This window comes from Cucumis melo, chromosome 5 (assembly GCF_025177605.1).
Source record: "Cucumis melo cultivar AY chromosome 5, USDA_Cmelo_AY_1.0, whole genome shotgun sequence".
NCBI classification, from domain to species: Eukaryota; Viridiplantae; Streptophyta; class Magnoliopsida; order Cucurbitales; family Cucurbitaceae; genus Cucumis; species Cucumis melo.
The window spans coordinates 26,169,313-26,186,785 of record NC_066861.1 but is presented as its reverse complement, the minus strand read 5'-3'; the positions used below and the strand labels follow the sequence as shown (position 1 = coordinate 26,186,785).

The 17,473-nt window shown below is 35.3% G+C and overlaps 2 protein-coding genes and 1 long non-coding RNA gene across 15 annotated transcripts; 1 reads left to right on the top strand and 2 right to left on the bottom strand.

Annotated features, from left to right (window-relative positions):
• Positions 1 to 567: 567 nt before the first annotated feature.
• Positions 568 to 15,629, bottom strand: LOC103499387 (lon protease homolog 1, mitochondrial). Of its 10 annotated transcripts, none has more exons than XM_051084655.1 (20): positions 15,021 to 15,467; positions 14,541 to 14,606; positions 14,132 to 14,323; positions 13,968 to 14,033; positions 13,751 to 13,792; positions 13,544 to 13,666; positions 13,227 to 13,325; positions 12,936 to 13,001; positions 12,498 to 12,584; positions 12,326 to 12,365; positions 11,681 to 11,852; positions 11,446 to 11,570; positions 10,841 to 10,971; positions 10,656 to 10,760; positions 10,340 to 10,453; positions 10,022 to 10,189; positions 9,841 to 9,942; positions 9,386 to 9,640; positions 8,702 to 9,199; positions 568 to 994 (listed from the first exon to the last, which is right to left on the bottom strand). In XM_051084655.1, exons 1-20 carry the CDS (start codon positions 15,309 to 15,311, stop codon positions 818 to 820), a joined length of 2,919 nt encoding a protein of 972 aa, XP_050940612.1. In that variant the 5' UTR covers positions 15,312 to 15,467; the 3' UTR covers positions 568 to 817. The 10 variants fall into 10 exon arrangements, with proteins under 10 accessions (XP_050940612.1, XP_050940607.1, XP_050940613.1 ...); XM_051084650.1 differs by lacking the exon at positions 8,702 to 9,199 and adding an exon at positions 1,442 to 1,939; XM_051084656.1 differs by lacking the exons at positions 8,702 to 9,199; positions 9,386 to 9,640 and adding exons at positions 1,442 to 1,939; positions 2,129 to 2,383.
• LOC103494267 (urease accessory protein F) lies at positions 4,909 to 7,024 on the bottom strand. Of its 4 annotated transcripts, none has more exons than XM_008455398.3 (2): positions 6,857 to 7,024; positions 4,909 to 5,864 (listed from the first exon to the last, which is right to left on the bottom strand). In XM_008455398.3, exon 2 carries the CDS (start codon positions 5,836 to 5,838, stop codon positions 5,152 to 5,154), a length of 687 nt encoding a protein of 228 aa, XP_008453620.2. In that variant the 5' UTR covers positions 5,839 to 5,864; positions 6,857 to 7,024; the 3' UTR covers positions 4,909 to 5,151. The 4 variants fall into 4 exon arrangements, with proteins under 4 accessions (XP_008453620.2, XP_050940619.1, XP_050940618.1 ...); XM_051084662.1 differs by lacking the exon at positions 6,857 to 7,024 and adding an exon at positions 6,778 to 6,854; XM_051084661.1 differs by lacking the exon at positions 6,857 to 7,024 and adding an exon at positions 6,588 to 6,852.
• LOC127149410 (uncharacterized) lies at positions 10,101 to 10,699 on the top strand. Its single transcript, XR_007820968.1, has 2 exons — positions 10,101 to 10,211; positions 10,306 to 10,699. It is a non-coding gene; the product is annotated as an uncharacterized LOC127149410 (long non-coding RNA).
• Positions 15,630 to 17,473: the final 1,844 nt, after the last annotated feature.

Genomic DNA, 17,473 nt, shown 5'->3' with positions numbered 1-17,473 from the left:
AATTTTCTTTTTTCATTTTACTCTTTCTTTTCTGTATTTTCTCTTAAATCTCTCTATCAAGCTCAACTTCTTTCAAGTTCTAGCCTCTCTCCATTCAAATACTCTAAAATTTATAACATTTCAAGCTAAAATGGATTGAAGTATGGTTTATATTTTTGTTAGAGATTTGGATTTCTCTTACTTAAGGTGGGAGAATTTTTCTATCAGCCAATTTTAAGATAAACTGTTTTTCATGTGCTCGAGAAGATGCTAGGCAGATGTTTGATCTTTTCTAAATCATATTCTAATCATGTAAAAGAAAAATAACATATAGTTGATTGTTGCACACTTAAGTTGGACAACTAAGTCCCATGTGAATCACCACTACTGTTGTGTCTAAAAATCCTTAACGAATGTTGACATTATCAAATATGAACATTCAATAAGATAAAAAAAGTTTCTATGTTGCTACTATGCTCAACTAAGAAATCAGAAGAACATAGAATAAGTAGAGAAAAAGTGAAGAAATTCAAGAAGGAATATGCCTAAACAACCAAACTAATAGTCAGAGCAGAGAACAAGTCCAAATATCCAAGGGAGAAAAAGATTGATCTATATTTATTTAAAATAATGTTCATAAATATTACACTGAAACGAGAGGAATAGGTGAAAAAAATGGGTGATGTTAAAAATCAAAGCCTCCCTCCATCAAATGAGACATTTAAACAATAATAAATATACTAGGTAGTTCTCAAAATAAAGTCGTGAAGAAACCCAGACAGATGGATGATAAATCCAGAAGTATATGATCATCAAATGTCAAAACTTTATGTTTTTTTCACTCTGATTTGTCCTCAAATGCAAGGTTGAATATCTGGCTGTACTCATCAACAAAATGAACATCAAGACCTTCTTTCACATTGGAAGCAAGCTCATCGAAGTCCCTCCTGTTTGCAGAAGGGAAAATTATTGTCTTTACTTCACTTCTTCTTGCAGCTATGGTTTTCTCCTTCACCTGAAAAAACAATAAAAGAGAAGCAATTTTCATAATATGTTGAATGAGTGAACCGATGCGATAAAGACTAGAAACCAAATCAAAGTTGAGAAAATCTGATGGACTGTTTTTCAGTTTTATGATTTAGAATATCAAATCAACTAAGTCTGCTTCAACCAGCCAATCAGTCATTTTTGTCCATTTTACTAGAGTTTTTTTTTTTCTTTTTTGACAATGATTAGATGCAACTTAGACCGCACATAATCCCATACAGCCCACTTTTGTTACACAATAAAAATGTAAAAGCAATTCCATCTTTTAAAGAAACATCTAGCCACATGACAAATTTTAATTGGATGCTTGCAACTCGAACAGTATCTAAGGATTTTTTTCCCTTCAAATCCAGCACACTCAAATTTTCATATAAAAGAAAGATTATAGCAAATGCTAAAAATTCTTTTAACTTACCCCACCAATTGGAAGAATTTTTCCAGTCAAGGTTACTTCACCAGTCATGGCTAGATCCTTTTTGACAGGTTTCTTCATGGCAAGTGACAATAGAGATGTCATCATGGTGCAACCAGCACTTGGCCCATCTTTTGGCGTTGCTCCAGCAGGAACGTGAAGATGAAGCTTGGTATTCGCAAAGAAAGGATTGTCTGGCTCTTTTTCAAGCAATATCGCTCGGGCAAGAGTGTGAGCGATTTGAGCACTTTCTTTCATAACATCTCCAAGCTGACCGGTTATATGGAGAGCACCTTTACCCTCTCCTTGCTCAACTTGAGTTGTTTCTATGTAGAGAGTGGAACCTCCCATGGCGGTCCAAGCAAGCCCCATCACAACTCCTACTGGTGTCTGATTGTAAATGCGCTCTGCATGGAAAACTGGTTTTCCCACATAATCAGCTAGATTTGTCGAGTCAACGATCACTTTCTCAACTTTGTTCGTGACATCTGATTCATCATCCTGCCAAAGCCATGAAAATTTCAGGGCATGAATCAGACTTGGTGCAAGGAAACAACTTCGATGGTGACACTGCACAAGTCACTCCGGTTTTGCATATATTTGAGAATCGAGTTATATTTCACTCTCCTATGCAGAGGGAGGAATTCCAGCTAGATTTACATGGATAATGCACTTATATTTCTTAAATACCTTGGCATCCACAAGTTGATTGGGAAGAGAATCATCAGCTAAAAGATCACTAGATATCTTCTCAGCTTCAGCAGAGGATTCAACTTTTTGATCTTGGCTACTTTCATCGATCAATTCACCATCACTTTGACTCTCGCTTCCGCTACTGCTTTTACTTGATTCATCTACTATATCTACCTTTTCTTCATTAGATTCAACAATCTCTGCCAGTTCAGTTTCATTTGATGCTCCTTTTCTTACAAGATGAAGAGCAATCTACCACATTACAAATAAAATTACATGGTGAGGTTCTTTATTCTTTGATCCATGCAACAGCTCCAAGATATTTCACCAAAAATTCATACAAGTACCATGGGAATAGCAAAGAAAATATCTTATGACTTGTCAAAACCCTAATAGTTCTCGTTACCAAATAAATCCCAAGATAAATCCAAAAAACTGAGCACTTTACAAACCTTGCGATAGATCTTTTCAATGTGCTTCTGGAGATTTCTAACCCCAGCTTCTCGGCAGTAGTTTTCTATGAGACCAAGAAGGGCAGCATCAGTCACTTCGACCTGAAATTAATTGAAATTCAATTTTCATGGTATCATCCAGAAACAGGTTCCTCAGCTAGGGAGTAAGAAAGAGGGAGACCTGTTCGGGTTTAATCCCACACGCCTCGCGTGTAGCTTTCTCCAAGTAGTCCCTTGCTATGTGCATCTTCTCATCAGTAATATATCCGGCAATGGCAATAACTTCCATTCGGTCAAGAAGAGGATTGGGTATCATTTCAATAACGTTCGCCGTGCAGACAAAAAGAACCTGTAATAGACATTTCCAAACGCTAAACCACTTATAATAGAATCTGAGCCCCAATTTCAAGTGCTAACTTCCATTTAAAAGAATTCTACAAAATGATTCAATCTTGTGACCAACAGAGAAACTTATCACCTCAGCGGCTCACCCACTCACCTTTGAAAGGTCAATTGGGACATCAAGATAATGGTCCAAAAAGTTAGCATTCTGCTCAGGATCAAGAAGCTCCAACAAAGCACTAGCAGGATCTCCAGCATGACCTCTTCCAAGCTGCATGAAAAAAGATTGAATACTTAAATTATCAAGTCTTTCAGATAAAAGTGTAGCGAAAGATTTATTTGCCTTAAATCATACTATAGACTTCACATGAATGAGGTTAGTTCAGGTTCATTCCCATGTGATAGTTCGTAATATGTGCATGAGAGAGAGACAGGGAGATGTTAAAATCAATCAGACCATCCAGCCACCATTTACCTTGTCTATCTCATCAATCAAGACAAGAGGATTAGCGGTTCCAACATTTTTAAGACACTGCACCATCTTTCCTGGCATTGCACCAATATAGGTTCGCCGATGGCCCTGGATGCAGTTTTGCAGTTAGCATATATGCAAACTTTATGGCTGTAAAAGGATACACATGAAGACATATGCTTAAGTACCTTAATTTCAGCAACATCAACTAGTCCTCCAACAGAAAATCGGAAGAACTTACGATTCAACGCCCGAGCTATTGAACGACCAATGCTAGTTTTTCCCACTCCAGGTGGACCAGAGAGACAAATGATTTTTCCTGCCATGTAGCAAACTCCTTGGTTGGCAAATTAACAAATTTAAAATATAATTATCTTTTTCTTTAAGAAGAAACCAACAAGAATTGCTAGAAGAATAAGATAAAAAATAATAGTTGATCGTCATTTTAAACACATTGCGATACATGTCACAAAAAATTAAGCAAATTTTGTTTGTTTCAGCATTGCCTAAAATAAAAGAATAATACTCTATCATGACTCTAGCACATTGTTCATCTACATACCACCAAGCATATCAAAGAAACAATGCAGATTTCATTGGACATCTAACTCTACAAATGATAAGGTTATAAAAAAGAAAATACAGTGCAGGAAAACAATCAAGATATAGTTGTCTGGAAAAACATCAGCAGGCCAGCGAAAAGATAAAAAGAAAGTCAAGGAGCTTCTTTATCAATTATCATCATAGTATATTATTTTAACCACAATAAAAAAAAGAGAAGGCACAGAAAACCTTGTGAACTTCCTCTAAGCTTTCCAACAGCAATAAATTCGAGGATTCTTTCTTTGACATCAGTTAATCCATAATGATCTTCATCAAGAATTTTTTGGGCACCGAGGACATCAAAATTCTCATCACTGCAGTAGTAATGTAAAATAAGTGACAAACATCACATTCCCCATCATTGCATCAGCAAGTTGCAAATATCAAATTTATACCGCAGGTGTAGCGGTTGAGATTCACAGACCTGTAAACTCCCCAAGGAAGTACAGTAACCCCAATTTTCTTTTTTCATTTTACTCTTTCTTTTCTGTACATTCTCTTAAATCTCTCTATCAAGATCAACTTCTTTCAAGTTCTAGCATCTCTCCATTCAAATACTCTAAAATTTATAAACATTTCAAGCTAAAATGGATCGAAGTATGGTTTATATTTTTGTTAGAGATTTGGATTTCTCTTACTTAAGGTGGGAGAAATTTTCTATCAGCCAATGTTAAGATGTTAAACTGTTTTTCATGTGCTCGAGAAGATGCTAGACAAATGTTTGATCTTTTCTTCATGACAAGCTTAAGGTAGGAAAATATTTTGGCATGAGAAAATTGTCCACGAAACTACGTGCCACATGAATGAAAAGAATTGTGTATTTAGAGTAAAGAAATCCATAAAGAAAGTATTTTATGTTGCATGGACCGATAAGAATTGAAAGGATCAGAATAATCAAGATTTCGAAGTACTTAAAAAACTCTATTTACATTTACTTGATATTGAATCATGGCCATAGACAAACAAAGTCTTCGATGGAACAAAAACATGGAGTGCCATACAAAATGAAATGCATATATGTGAGTAAGAGAATTTCAACATTGCCACTATTATCTCATAATCCACAACCATTTTCAAGCAGAGAACATGAAAGAAGGGGACTCCAATACCCAAAATCAAAAGAAAGATGCAGTTTTCACTTGAAAAACTTTTCAAGAACAAAACATTCTAGAAAACAGGTACGAATGGCATCCCTGTACCGTCTCTAACAAAGGAACCGCTTGGCAAGCTTCTTCAACAGGACGGTTCATCCATCTCTTCAATACGTTTTCAGCAACTTGTGCAAGCTGATGTTGCAACACAGCTGCACCCAAAGGTCCTACTAAATTCAATCTCGTTGCAGCAGAAATAACATCTCTCAAGGTAATAAAGAGATATGCTCTTTGTGACATTGTGCCATCCCATCCAAGTAGACCGCAGATTAGCCCGAAGATAGGAGCATGGTGGAACGACACAGTCCCAGTCCCGTACAAGTGCTCCCTCATTGCTTTCAGAGATGAGATTTCGGAAAACACAATTGCTGAAACTCTCATGAGTGCTGACCCTTGCGTAACAGATGCCTTTCGACTAACTTCATTAGTTAATATTGCATCCAATAACCTGTCGTTTTTCTTCCAGGTTTCAAAATCAGGTGATAGTGTGGCTGAATAAACAAAGGGAAGAAACAAACTTCCAGTGTTGTCCAATAAATGGATCACAAAAGTTTTGAGATCTTCTGGACTTGAGACGATTTGAGCTTGTATTGCAGCCTCAAGGCCGAATGAATGAGCGAAGCCACCAGTTGGAAGGATAGAATCGAGCAGTTGCCATTGGCTCCAGTGACAATGTTTGTCATCCATGTCAAGTTTGTACTATTGCATAGATTCTGCAAAACAGAAACAAGAGAACACAAATGCATTCAAGTTACCTATCTAGAAAATGGATAGAACAGATTCGGAGTTTTAAGTAGCTAACTTCAAATTTATCTAACAAGTGATAACAAAGGGCTCACCAAGAAATGCTATACATATACAAAGGGTCACCAAGAAATGCTTTATATATACACGAAGGGTTCATCAAGAATCAATAAATTACACATCTCTACTCGAGGTCAAAACAATCTGAATCCACAATCGTTTCTTTTTTGTTTAAGAAATTTGATTTTCATTCAGAAAAGAGAGAAGAAAAAATACACAAACATACAAAATGGTAAAGCCACGAAAAGGAAGTTAACTACAAGACGAAGGTCCAATCAAGTAAAAAAAAACCTAACGAATAATTTCAAAACGCCTAAAAACCGAAGCACAAAGAAAAACGGAGAAAGTCAACTACAAGACGGAAGTCCAATCATCAAGTAAAATGAAACCTAACGAATAATTTCAAAAGCCCTTAAAACTGAAGTCCAAAGAGAAATAGAGAATCCAACAAGGTTTTGAGACTGAACTCCAGAGTAACCAAAACTAATCTAACCAACCATGCATTTCCTGTTTGATTAAAACCAACTCAAAAACCTGATCAAAGTCAAGATTTCAAAAACACAAGAGTTATTTAACTGTTTCTTAAACCAAGACCAAGACGATCAACATTGTAATGGGCAACCACTAAAAACATCATCTCGCGAAAGGAGAAGCAAAAACGTTGAACAATGCTCGTGGTACATTGACATCAGGATAGCATATTAGCGCGAGAGAATTGAGTGTTGGAACTATAACTGAATATGCAAGAATCGAAATGAAATTGGATGAATGACAATGAAAACAAAAGTAGTAACGTTAACAGCCAAGAATCAAGATAAGAACCCTAGAGCATAGCACAGCTTTCTTTCACAAAGAAGAAGAACAAAACGAACAAAAATGTGAAGAATGGAAACGAATTAACCTTAATGGGAATGAAAATTGAAATCCGCCATTTCCATATGATGTGAGGAAGCTCCTTAATTTTGCAATTTTCTTATTTAACCATCCAAAATTCGACAAAGCAAGTCAATGAGAGAGAGCTGAGTACTAACATGGGTGCATAATAAGACGATTCTATAGTATCGATTCAACAAAATGTTATAAAACTAAAGTTTTAATTCAATTCACACATCACGGTGAATAAGGCCCCTTGTGGTGCAAAAAAAAAAGTTTGAATATCGAAACTTTTACTTTCAATTTTGATTCACTTTAGTATCTGTACTATTAAAATATATATTTCATTTTTATTTTATTTCATTGTTAAGGCATAATGGTCATCTTCTAAAGTATCAGAATCGAAATGAACCAAAGTTGATAGACCGGTCAAAATGAATATTTTAGAAGTAGAAGGAAAATTTGAAAATATAAGAACCAAAACATTTTATGAGTATATAGACAATTTCGAACCAAAATTAAATATATAATAGTCAAGATAAACATATTTGAAAATACACAAATCAAATTGATTCCTGTTTTTGCACCGCGGGTCGTTATACTGGGTGCTAAAGTATGACTGTTTTGTATCCATTAACTAAGAAAAAGAAAAGTTCCACTCAACAATGCGAAGTGTTGCTCTCATATATATATAAACATTGCTTTTCATGACATATTCTAATCATGTAAAAGAAAAATAACATATAGTTGATTGTTGCACACTTAAGTTGGACAACTAAGCCCCATGTGAATCATCACTACTGTTGTGTCTAAAAATCCTTAACGAATGTGACATTATCAAATATGAACATTCAATAAGATAAAAAAAGTTTCTATGTTGCTACTATGCTCAACTAAGAAATCAGAAGAACATAGAATAAGTAGAGAAAAAGTGAAGAAATTAAAGAAGGAATATGCCTAAACAACCAAACTAAAAGTCAGAGCAGAGAACGAGTCCAAATATCCAAGGGAGAAAAAGATTGATCTATATTTATTTAAAATAATGTTCATAAATATTACACTGAGACGAGAGGAATAGGTGAAAAAAATGGGTGATGTTAAAAATCAAAGCCTCCCTCCATCAAATGAGACATTTAAACAATAATAAATATACTAGGTAGTTCTCAAAATAAAGTCGTGAAGAAACCCAGACAGATGGATGATAAATCCAGAAGTATATGATCATCAAATGTCAAAACTTTATGTTTTTTTCACTCTGATTTGTCCTCAAATGCAAGGTTGAATATCTGGCTGTACTCATCAACAAAATGAACATCAAGACCTTCTTTCACATTGGAAGCAAGCTCATCGAAGTCCCTCCTGTTTGCAGAAGGGAAAATTATTGTCTTTACTTCACTTCTTCTTGCAGCTATGGTTTTCTCCTTCACCTGAAAAAACAATAAAAGAGAAGCAATTTTCATAATATGTTGAATGAGTGAACCAATGCGATAAAGACTAGAAACCAAATCAAAGTTGAGAAAATCTGATGGACTGTTTTTCAGTTTTATGATTTAGAATATCAAATCAACTAAGTCTGCTTCCACCAGCCAATCAGTCATTTTTGTCCATTTTACTAGAGTTTTTTTTTTCTTTTTTGACAATGATTAGATGCAACTTAGACCGCACATAATCCCATACAGCCCACTTTTGTTACACAATAAAAATGTAAAAGCAATTCCATCTTTTAAAGAAACATCTAGCCACATGACAAATTTTAATTGGATGCTTGCAACTCGAACAGTATCTAAGGATTTTTTTCCCTTCAAATCCAGCACACTCAAATTTTCATATAAAAGAAAGATTATAGCAAATGCTAAAAATTCTTTTAACTTACCCCACCAATTGGAAGAATTTTTCCAGTCAAGGTTACTTCACCAGTCATGGCTAGATCCTTTTTGACAGGTTTCTTCATGGCAAGTGACAATAGAGATGTCATCATGGTGCAACCAGCACTTGGCCCATCTTTTGGCGTTGCTCCAGCAGGAACGTGAAGATGAAGCTTGGTATTCGCAAAGAAAGGATTGTCTGGCTCTTTTTCAAGCAATATCGCTCGGGCAAGAGTGTGAGCGATTTGAGCACTTTCTTTCATAACATCTCCAAGCTGACCAGTTATATGGAGAGCACCTTTACCCTCTCCTTGCTCAACTTGAGTTGTTTCTATGTAGAGAGTGGAACCTCCCATGGCGGTCCAAGCAAGCCCCATCACAACTCCTACTGGTGTCTGGTTGTAAATGCGCTCTGCATGGAAAACTGGTTTTCCCACATAATCAGCTAGATTTGTCGAATCAACGATCACTTTCTCAACTTTGTTCATGACATCTGATTCATCATCCTGCCAAAGCCATGAAAATTTCAGGGCATGAATCAGACTTGGTGCAAGGAAACAACTTCGATGGTGATGCACAAGTCACTCCGGTTTTGCATATATTTGAGAATCGAGTTATATTTCACTCTCCTATGCAGAGGGAGGAATTCCAGCTAGATTTACATGGATAATGCACTTATATTTCTTAAATACCTTGGCATCCACAGGTTGATTGGGAAGAGAATCATCAGCTAAAAGATCACTAGATATCTTCTCAGCTTCAGCAGAGGATTCAACTTTTTGATCTTGGCTACTTTCATCGATCAATTCACCATCACTTTGACTCTCGCTTCCGCTACTGCTTTTACTTGATTCATCTACTATATCTACCTTTTCTTCATTAGATTCAACAATCTCTGCCAGTTCAGTTTCATTTGATGCTCCTTTTCTTACAAGATGAAGAGCAATCTACCACATTACAAATAAAATTACATGGTAAGGTTCTTTATTCTTTGATCCATGCAACAGCTCCAAGATATTTCACCAAAAATTCATACAAGTACCATGGGAATAGCAAAGAAAATATCTTATGACTTGTCAAAACCCTAATAGTTCTCGTTACCAAATAAATCCCAAGATAAATCCAAAAAACTGAGCACTTTACAAACCTTGCGATAGATCTTTTCAATGTGCTTCTGGAGATTTCTAACCCCAGCTTCTCGGCAGTAGTTTTCTATGAGACCAAGAAGGGCAGCATCAGTCACTTCGACCTGAAATTAATTGAAATTCAATTTTCATGGTATCATCCAGAAACAGGTTCCTCAGCTAGGGAGTAAGAAAGAGGGATACCTGTTCGGGTTTAATCCCACACGCCTCGCGTGTAGCTTTCTCCAAGTAGTCCCTTGCTATGTGCATCTTCTCATCAGTTATATATCCGGCAATGGCAATAACTTCCATTCGGTCAAGAAGAGGATTGGGTATCATTTCAATAACGTTCGCCGTGCAGACAAAAAGAACCTGTAATAGACATTTCCAAACGGTAAACCACTTATAATAGAATCTGAGCCCCAATTTCAAGTGCTAACTTCCATTTAAAAGAATTCTTCAAAATGATTCAATCTTGTGACCAACAGAGAAACTTATCACCTCACCGGCTCACCCACTCACCTTTGAAAGGTCAATTGGGACATCAAGATAATGGTCCAAAAAGTTAGCATTCTGCTCAGGATCAAGAAGCTCCAACAAAGCACTAGCAGGATCTCCAGCATGACCTCTTCCAAGCTGCATGAAAAAAGATTGAATACTTAAATTATCAAGTCTTTCAGATAAAATTGTAGCGAAAGATTTATTTGCCTTAAATCATACTATAGACTTCACATGAATGAGGTTAGTTCAGGTTCATTCCCATGTGATAGTTCGTAATATGTGCATGAGAGAGACAGAGAGATGTTAAAATCAATCAGACCATCCGGCCACCATTTACCTTGTCTATCTCATCAATCAAGACAAGAGGATTAGCAGTTCCAACATTTTTAAGACACTGCACCATCTTTCCTGGCATTGCACCAATATAGGTTCGCCGATGGCCCTGGATGCAGTTTTGCAGTTAGCATATATGCAAACTTTATGGCTGTACAAGGATACACATGAAGACATATGCTTAAGTACCTTAATTTCAGCAACATCAACTAGTCCTCCAACAGAAAATCGGAAGAACTTACGATTTAAAGCCCGAGCTATTGAACGACCAATGCTAGTTTTTCCCACTCCAGGTGGACCAGAGAGACAAATGATTTTTCCTGCCATGTAGCAAACTCCTTGGTTGGCAAATTAACAAATTTAAAATATAATTATCTTTTTCTTTAAGAAGAAACCAACAAGAATTGCTAGAAGAATAAGATAAAAAATAATAGTCGATCATCATTTTAAACATATTGCGATACATGTCACAAAAAATTAAGCAAATTTCGTTTGTTTCTGCATTGCCTAAAATAAAAGAATAATACTCTATCATGACTCTAGCACATTGTTCATCTACATACCACCAAGCATATCAAAGAAACAATGCAGATTTCATTGGACATCTAACTCTACAAATGACAAGGTTATAAAAAAGAAAATACAGTGCAGGAAAACAATCAAGATATAGTTGTCTGGAAAAACATCAGCAGGCCAGCGAAAAGAAAAAAAAAAAGTCAAGGAGCTTCTTTATCAATTATCATCATAGTATATTATTTTAACCACAATAAAAAAAAAGAGAAGGCACAGAAAACCTTGTGAACTTCCTCTAAGCTTTCCAACAGCAATAAATTCGAGGATTCTTTCTTTGACATCAGTTAATCCATAATGATCTTCATCAAGAATTTTTTGGGCACCGAGGACATCAAAATTCTCATCACTGCAGTAGTAATGTAAAATAAGTGACAAACATCACATTCCCCATCATTGCATCAGCAAGTTGCAAATATCAAATTTATACCGCAGGTGTAGCGGTTGAGATTCACAGACCTGTAAACTCCCCAAGGAAGTACAGTCAACCAATCCAGATAGTTCCTTGTAACATTAAACTCACTCGAACTGGCCTCTAATAACTGCAGTTTCGCAAGCTCTTCTTCTATAACTTGTGCCACATGTGGTGGACATTTGTCTTTCACTGGTTCAAGTCTTTCCCTAAACTTTGCTGCAGCAGATGTAAAGCATTAGTATAATTTTAACAGATGAAAAGAATAAACGAAAAGCAAAGTCTAACATTGTCTACGTAGGCTACCAAAAATCACCACCATAACTGACTAGCTTCTCATCACTTATTAGATAAAGAAATTAGAAATAAAAACGAGCGGTCACCACCATAACATTTTCAAGGATGGAGAGTACATCTGAATTCATTATTAAGCATGTTCCCACAAACTCAGGGAGTTCTCTATGATAATAAATGGAGAATTAAGAATATATCATTTTTCATTTATTCAAATCTTCAACATACAAATTCTTTTGTGAGACCTTATAATGCACTTCAAGTCCAGGGTCATCTATCCATTGTATACATTTTCTTAATGGTTAATTCAATTAAATACCAAGTTAGTTCGCAGGAATTCCCTATGCAATAATCATCACTGGCAAGTTTTACCATGGGCTCACAGAAAAGAGGCTCACCCGAAAGAGCTGTTTTGTCATCTGTCTCAAGACCCAGCTCCTGAACATAGACAAATCCAATAAAGTGTCAAAAGTTTGAAACAAGAGGAAAGCCTTGCCAGTAACAAGTTACTAGGTAGTCGAGTCGACTATATCAGTTTGATAACAATGTGGAGACCAAAGTAGTACAAACCTTCTTAATAGCTTTAAGTTGCTCATTCAGTAAGTAACGACGTTGCTCGCCACTTATCTTCTCCTCAATTGCCTTCGCTATAGATTCCTATTTCAACCATTTAAAGGATAATATCAGTAAGCCTAATCACCTTCAATATATTAAAAGGAGGAATATTTGTGAATCGAATTGAACATCTCCAAACATGTATCCCCTTCTTTCAACCACTCTTAGCACATTGATAAATGGCACCAATAAATGAAGTTAACAGAAAATGGATTGGTAATGAGATCACGAGGTTTTGTTTTTCATTATTGTCCATGTGGTTGGAACCAATGTTGTTATAACTTATAATGAAAATTAAACTCACTAAAAGCATGTGCACATGGTAATTGACTAGTCTTATTAATTACAAATTGTTCAAAAATATGAAATATCAATACAAAATTAACAACATACCTGAATTCTGTTTATTTCCATCTCCTTCTTCAACAATTCTAGTGTAAATTTTAATCGTTTATCTACCTAATCCAGAGGGAAACAAAGAGTAAGAAAGCAAACAGAATCAATGAAATAAGCTGCAAAGTCAATTAATGGCAGTCCGCAATGAGTTAAATCTGCAATCATATTTATGAAGATGATTTATCTTTTTGCCTTAAAAACGTATAAAAACCAATCTTCCCGTGGATGCCAACTAAACCCAACATATAAACCAAAATTTTTAAAAGAGTTGGTCAAATATCTGCTTACATCTAATTCTTCAAGCACTTGCTGGCATTCTAATTTATTTGCTCCAGATATTGCTGCCCCAAAATCTGCTAATCTTGGAAAATTGAAATCACCAATATGCTGCACATCACAGGGAAGAAATCACAATCAAAATAGAAGTATCGTGAAGAATCTGAACAGCCATGCCAACTACTGAGAAGTAAAAGGAGTCTGTCAAGTCTGCTTACATCTACTTGTTTGAGATGCTTGAATTCTATTTTATTTTTTTTATGTCTGGGATTTTTCCTTCCTTTGATTTTATTTAATTTTCTTTGTTTCTTTCTCTCTAAAAGGTGTACCTGGGTGTATGTTTGAACATGATCCCTCCAAAGTGAACTGGTCTTCAAAACATCCCTAAGGGTAGATATTACCTCAAATGAAGTTGCCTTTATAACATCAGCATCTTTGTTATAAGGTTTATCCTGAAGAAAAACAACATAGAATGAAATGCGTTCTCAAAGGAAACCTTATAAAATGATTCAAATGAGAAACGTACAACCACATACCTTGAGATGATCAACTTTCACAGTTAGGGGATCCTCACTAACCTATACAGAAACCGTTAGTATTATCAGCTCAGTAATTCACATGATCACATAAATGCATGACTCAAAATCATTTAAGTATCATCAGCTCAAGTAGGTATCTTTTAGGGGTAGGATAACATATGGTCAGGCAAGAGAAAGGGCAGAATGGCTATGTATTAAATTATTCATGTTATACCATCTCTGTAATTCGAAGTCTTCTATGGCCAATAAGCACCACCTGGTCTCCTTGGATACTTGAAATCTGAAATAACAATTCAGAGCACATAAAATCAACTCATTATGAAATAGACGTAAGAGCTTCATCCTGCTAAAGAAAGGGGCAAAAATTAACAACAGTACCTGGGCAAGTGTGCCAACTTCATGAAGCCTATCATATAACTCCTTGCCTGACAAATCACTGGTATTTTTTTCTGCCTCAGATCCAGATACTACATTAGAATCAGTTCCTGGTTCATCCTTAAGAAGGAAGGCACCAGCATATGGAGCATGCCTTCTTCTGCTTTCTTGCAGAGCGGCCAATAGTTTAGGATCCTGCAATATAACATCACACATCTCAAGTCACTTCCCTGTAAAAAAGTCGAAGTCCCCAAAATATTTGTTCAACTAGCAGCTAAGACTTGAGTAAAATTCAAATATAAACAACATGACACCAACATCACAAAAGGGAACTAAAAGATCAAAATACATGGCAGCTCCCCAGCTCAAATGCAAGGCAATGTAGTCCAATCATGTCAAGTACTTACGATACCTTTACATAAATTGGCATGTAGAATCCAGGAAATAATGGCCTGTGCGGCAATGGCAACGCCAAAACCTGTCCAAAGAAAACAAAATAATAATAAACCTTATGGATCAGTCAAAAAAAAAATTAAAAAAAAAAAAAAAAAAAAAAAAAAAAAAAAACCGAAGAGACAGAATTTTTATGGCATAAATCTAATTGGTTTAGTTCCCAAGCTCAAATTTTTATAGGGATAAAGAAGTGCCCTTTTTTATTCTTCTTTTTTTCTCTTTAACCCTTCGGACAAGTTAACCACCAATTAGAACACCAAATTCAATCCACACAGAACAAAACATCACTAGTATTTCAAATTTTCCTACTTCCCACTTCCTTCTTGGTTCGGCTTTTCCCAATTAAACAGAAAAACCAATACAATGAAACGCTCTTCTCTCCTTTTCCCTCGTTTTCTTCATCCACACCTCAAATACAAAATCAAAAATCAATACCAACCGTCAAATAATCCTCCGGTCGAGGATTCGTCGGAACGATAGCAGACGAAGATTTCACCTCAACATCCTCCTCCTTCACCTTAGCCTCAATTTCAGCCACCCGTGACGACGCATCATTGGCATCGGAGCAGAAAAACGCACGACAAGTCAACCTCGTGCTTCTCCCGCCCAACCCTCTGAGAGAGCCAAGAACCCTAAGTAGAGGCGATTCCGACTCGGTCGCCGGGCGGAGACTCGGAGCCAGGTTGTGGAGGCGGCTCCGGAAACATGAAGAGTTCACAGCCTTCAACATTGAATGATTCCTGATGAGATTCTGAAAATGGGTCTTGGTCCGGTACTAATGGGGACGGTGGTTCCGTTCGGCAACAACCGCCATAGACGGAGGAAAGAGCTCTGCCGAAAAAAGGAACAGAAATAAGTAGTAATGTTTAAACCCTTCGTAAACCCTCGGTCAGTGAGTGATTTGACGGAATTACCCCTTAATAATTTCATGTTTCTTTTATTAAAAATTAAATTGAGATTTAAACCACAAACTTCGAATTCCCGAGACATAATGTTACATTTTTATTAGCTATTTCATATTGATTTTAGTGATTATAAAACTAGTTTTAAACCATTTTATGGCATGACAACTAGATGTTTCTTTTATAAAAAAAATTGTTTATAAAATGATAGATATTCTAGAATCTTCCACTCGTATGTCGGATCTAGTGAGTTTTCTCAAGAGTACTTCATCAAGTTGGAAGTTCAAACCGTTATCTAGAACCTCGATAACTTCCTTTCTTTAGATACTTGCTTTCCTTCATTTTATGGATAAATTTGAGACTATGGAGATGTTGGATCAATAAACAATTGTTCGTGAAACTTTACTGAAGTGAAGAGTACACTCGATGAGATTAATAGCTTGGCTAAGTGATTGGAATATGTCTCTTTCTAATTTTGTCCTCGTGATAGGAATCAAGTTACTCATTGTCTGACGTTATGCTATCGACTCTTTTTTACCTTTTTATTTTTTTCTAATTTGAAAAATTGTAGGGGAAAAAAAAAAGTTAGTTGCTAATTTTCTTCAACTAAGTTTGTCATTGAGAACACTTCTCTAATATTTAGGGTTGATTACTGGATGTTATTATTGATGTCTTTTTTTTTTTTTTTAATTCCCCCTTAAATTTAGGGTTTTATGAAGTTTGTTTCTTTAGGGGAAAAAACGTATTTTAAAACAATTTAATTACAATTAATTCTCCTTAACATTATTTGTAACAGAGCATTAAATTTTAAATTCTTTTAATATTTTACTATAGAATACATCATTATAAGTTCTTTTTATGACTTATTTCTACTTTCAAAATTAATCAAAACACAACAAAAAAAAAATCAACATTTGTGAAAAAAAAAAGTTAACTAAAAAAAAAAAGAATTGTGGAGACAAAGAAAAATTAGGAGGGAAATAAAATATTTAAGAGAGAGCAAAAAAAAAAGAAATAGAGGAAAAAATGTTGGAGCCATAAAGTTTAGTAGTGGGACAAAATGATAATAAAAGAAAAAGTAAGATGTATAGATATGTGACTTTAGCAAGAAATTTTAGTATAGTGACAAAGAAAAAGTTCAGTGGAAGTGACATCAAAGTTTTAAGAGATAAAAAGAAATTAGATTTGAGAAAAAATTATTGGGGACAAAATTTAGTGAGAAAATATATAAATATTTGAGAGAGATAATAAAGTTGTAAGTAAAGTATGTCTACCATGTATTAATTCAAAGATTCATTTAAAATAAAGTTGTATTTAATATTTTAAATTTGTGTGGATAGTAAATTTGAAAATTAAATTTCAATTTAAACAATAATTGAAATTATGCTTTATAATATATATATATATATATACACTAATAGTTGGGAACATGTTTCAACGTTGAAGGTTCTAATATGGGAAATTTCATTTTTTTTTCCTTTGCGAAAGTGAAGAATAAATGAATGAGAATCCAAACAGATGTGAAGAAGAAAGAGAGATGGAAGAGAGAAAAATTGTTGACGACTTATGATCATGATCAGGCTACGTTTGGTGACCTCTTGATAATTTTCCTAGAATATATACGAGTGAGGATAAAACATGCTGAAAATATCCATGTTAGTTTACAGGAATAATTTTCAATTTATTAGGCATCTAAGACAAGCAAAATAATCTTTCCAGATTGTATAGAGGATGTAAGGGAATGTGGGGCCGTCGATTGTTGAATTTGGATTTTGAATCTTGGGCCTGGGACATAAAAATGGTAACATAGACGAAATCTCTCCCCATAAGATGTTGTTTGGGGATGAACCAAGCAGATGCTGGTGGCATGAGTAAATTAATATCATATTTGAATGAGAGAGATCTTGGCCTCTGAAAACATAAAGTAAGGTTAAGAAAGACTCAAAAGAATTGAAAGTTACTACCTATATCAACAAGATATACACTTCTA

Bases quoted from the DNA above. Each gene is read 5' to 3' on its own strand.
- LOC103499387 (XM_051084657.1), bottom strand. From the start codon at position 15,311: ATGTTGAAGGCTGTGAACTCTTCATGTTTCCGGAGCCGCCTCCACAAC. The intron at 14,324-14,540 runs GTATCGTAAGTA...GTTATATTGCAG, and splicing joins ACATGCCAATTTATGTAAAG to GATCCTAAACTATTGGCCGC. The intron at 10,454-10,655 runs GTAAATGGTGGC...TTTTTCATGCAG, and splicing joins TGATTGATGAGATAGACAAG to CTTGGAAGAGGTCATGCTGG.
- LOC103494267 (XM_008455398.3), bottom strand. From the start codon at position 5,838: ATGGATGACAAACATTGTCACTGGAGCCAATGGCAACTGCTCGATTCT.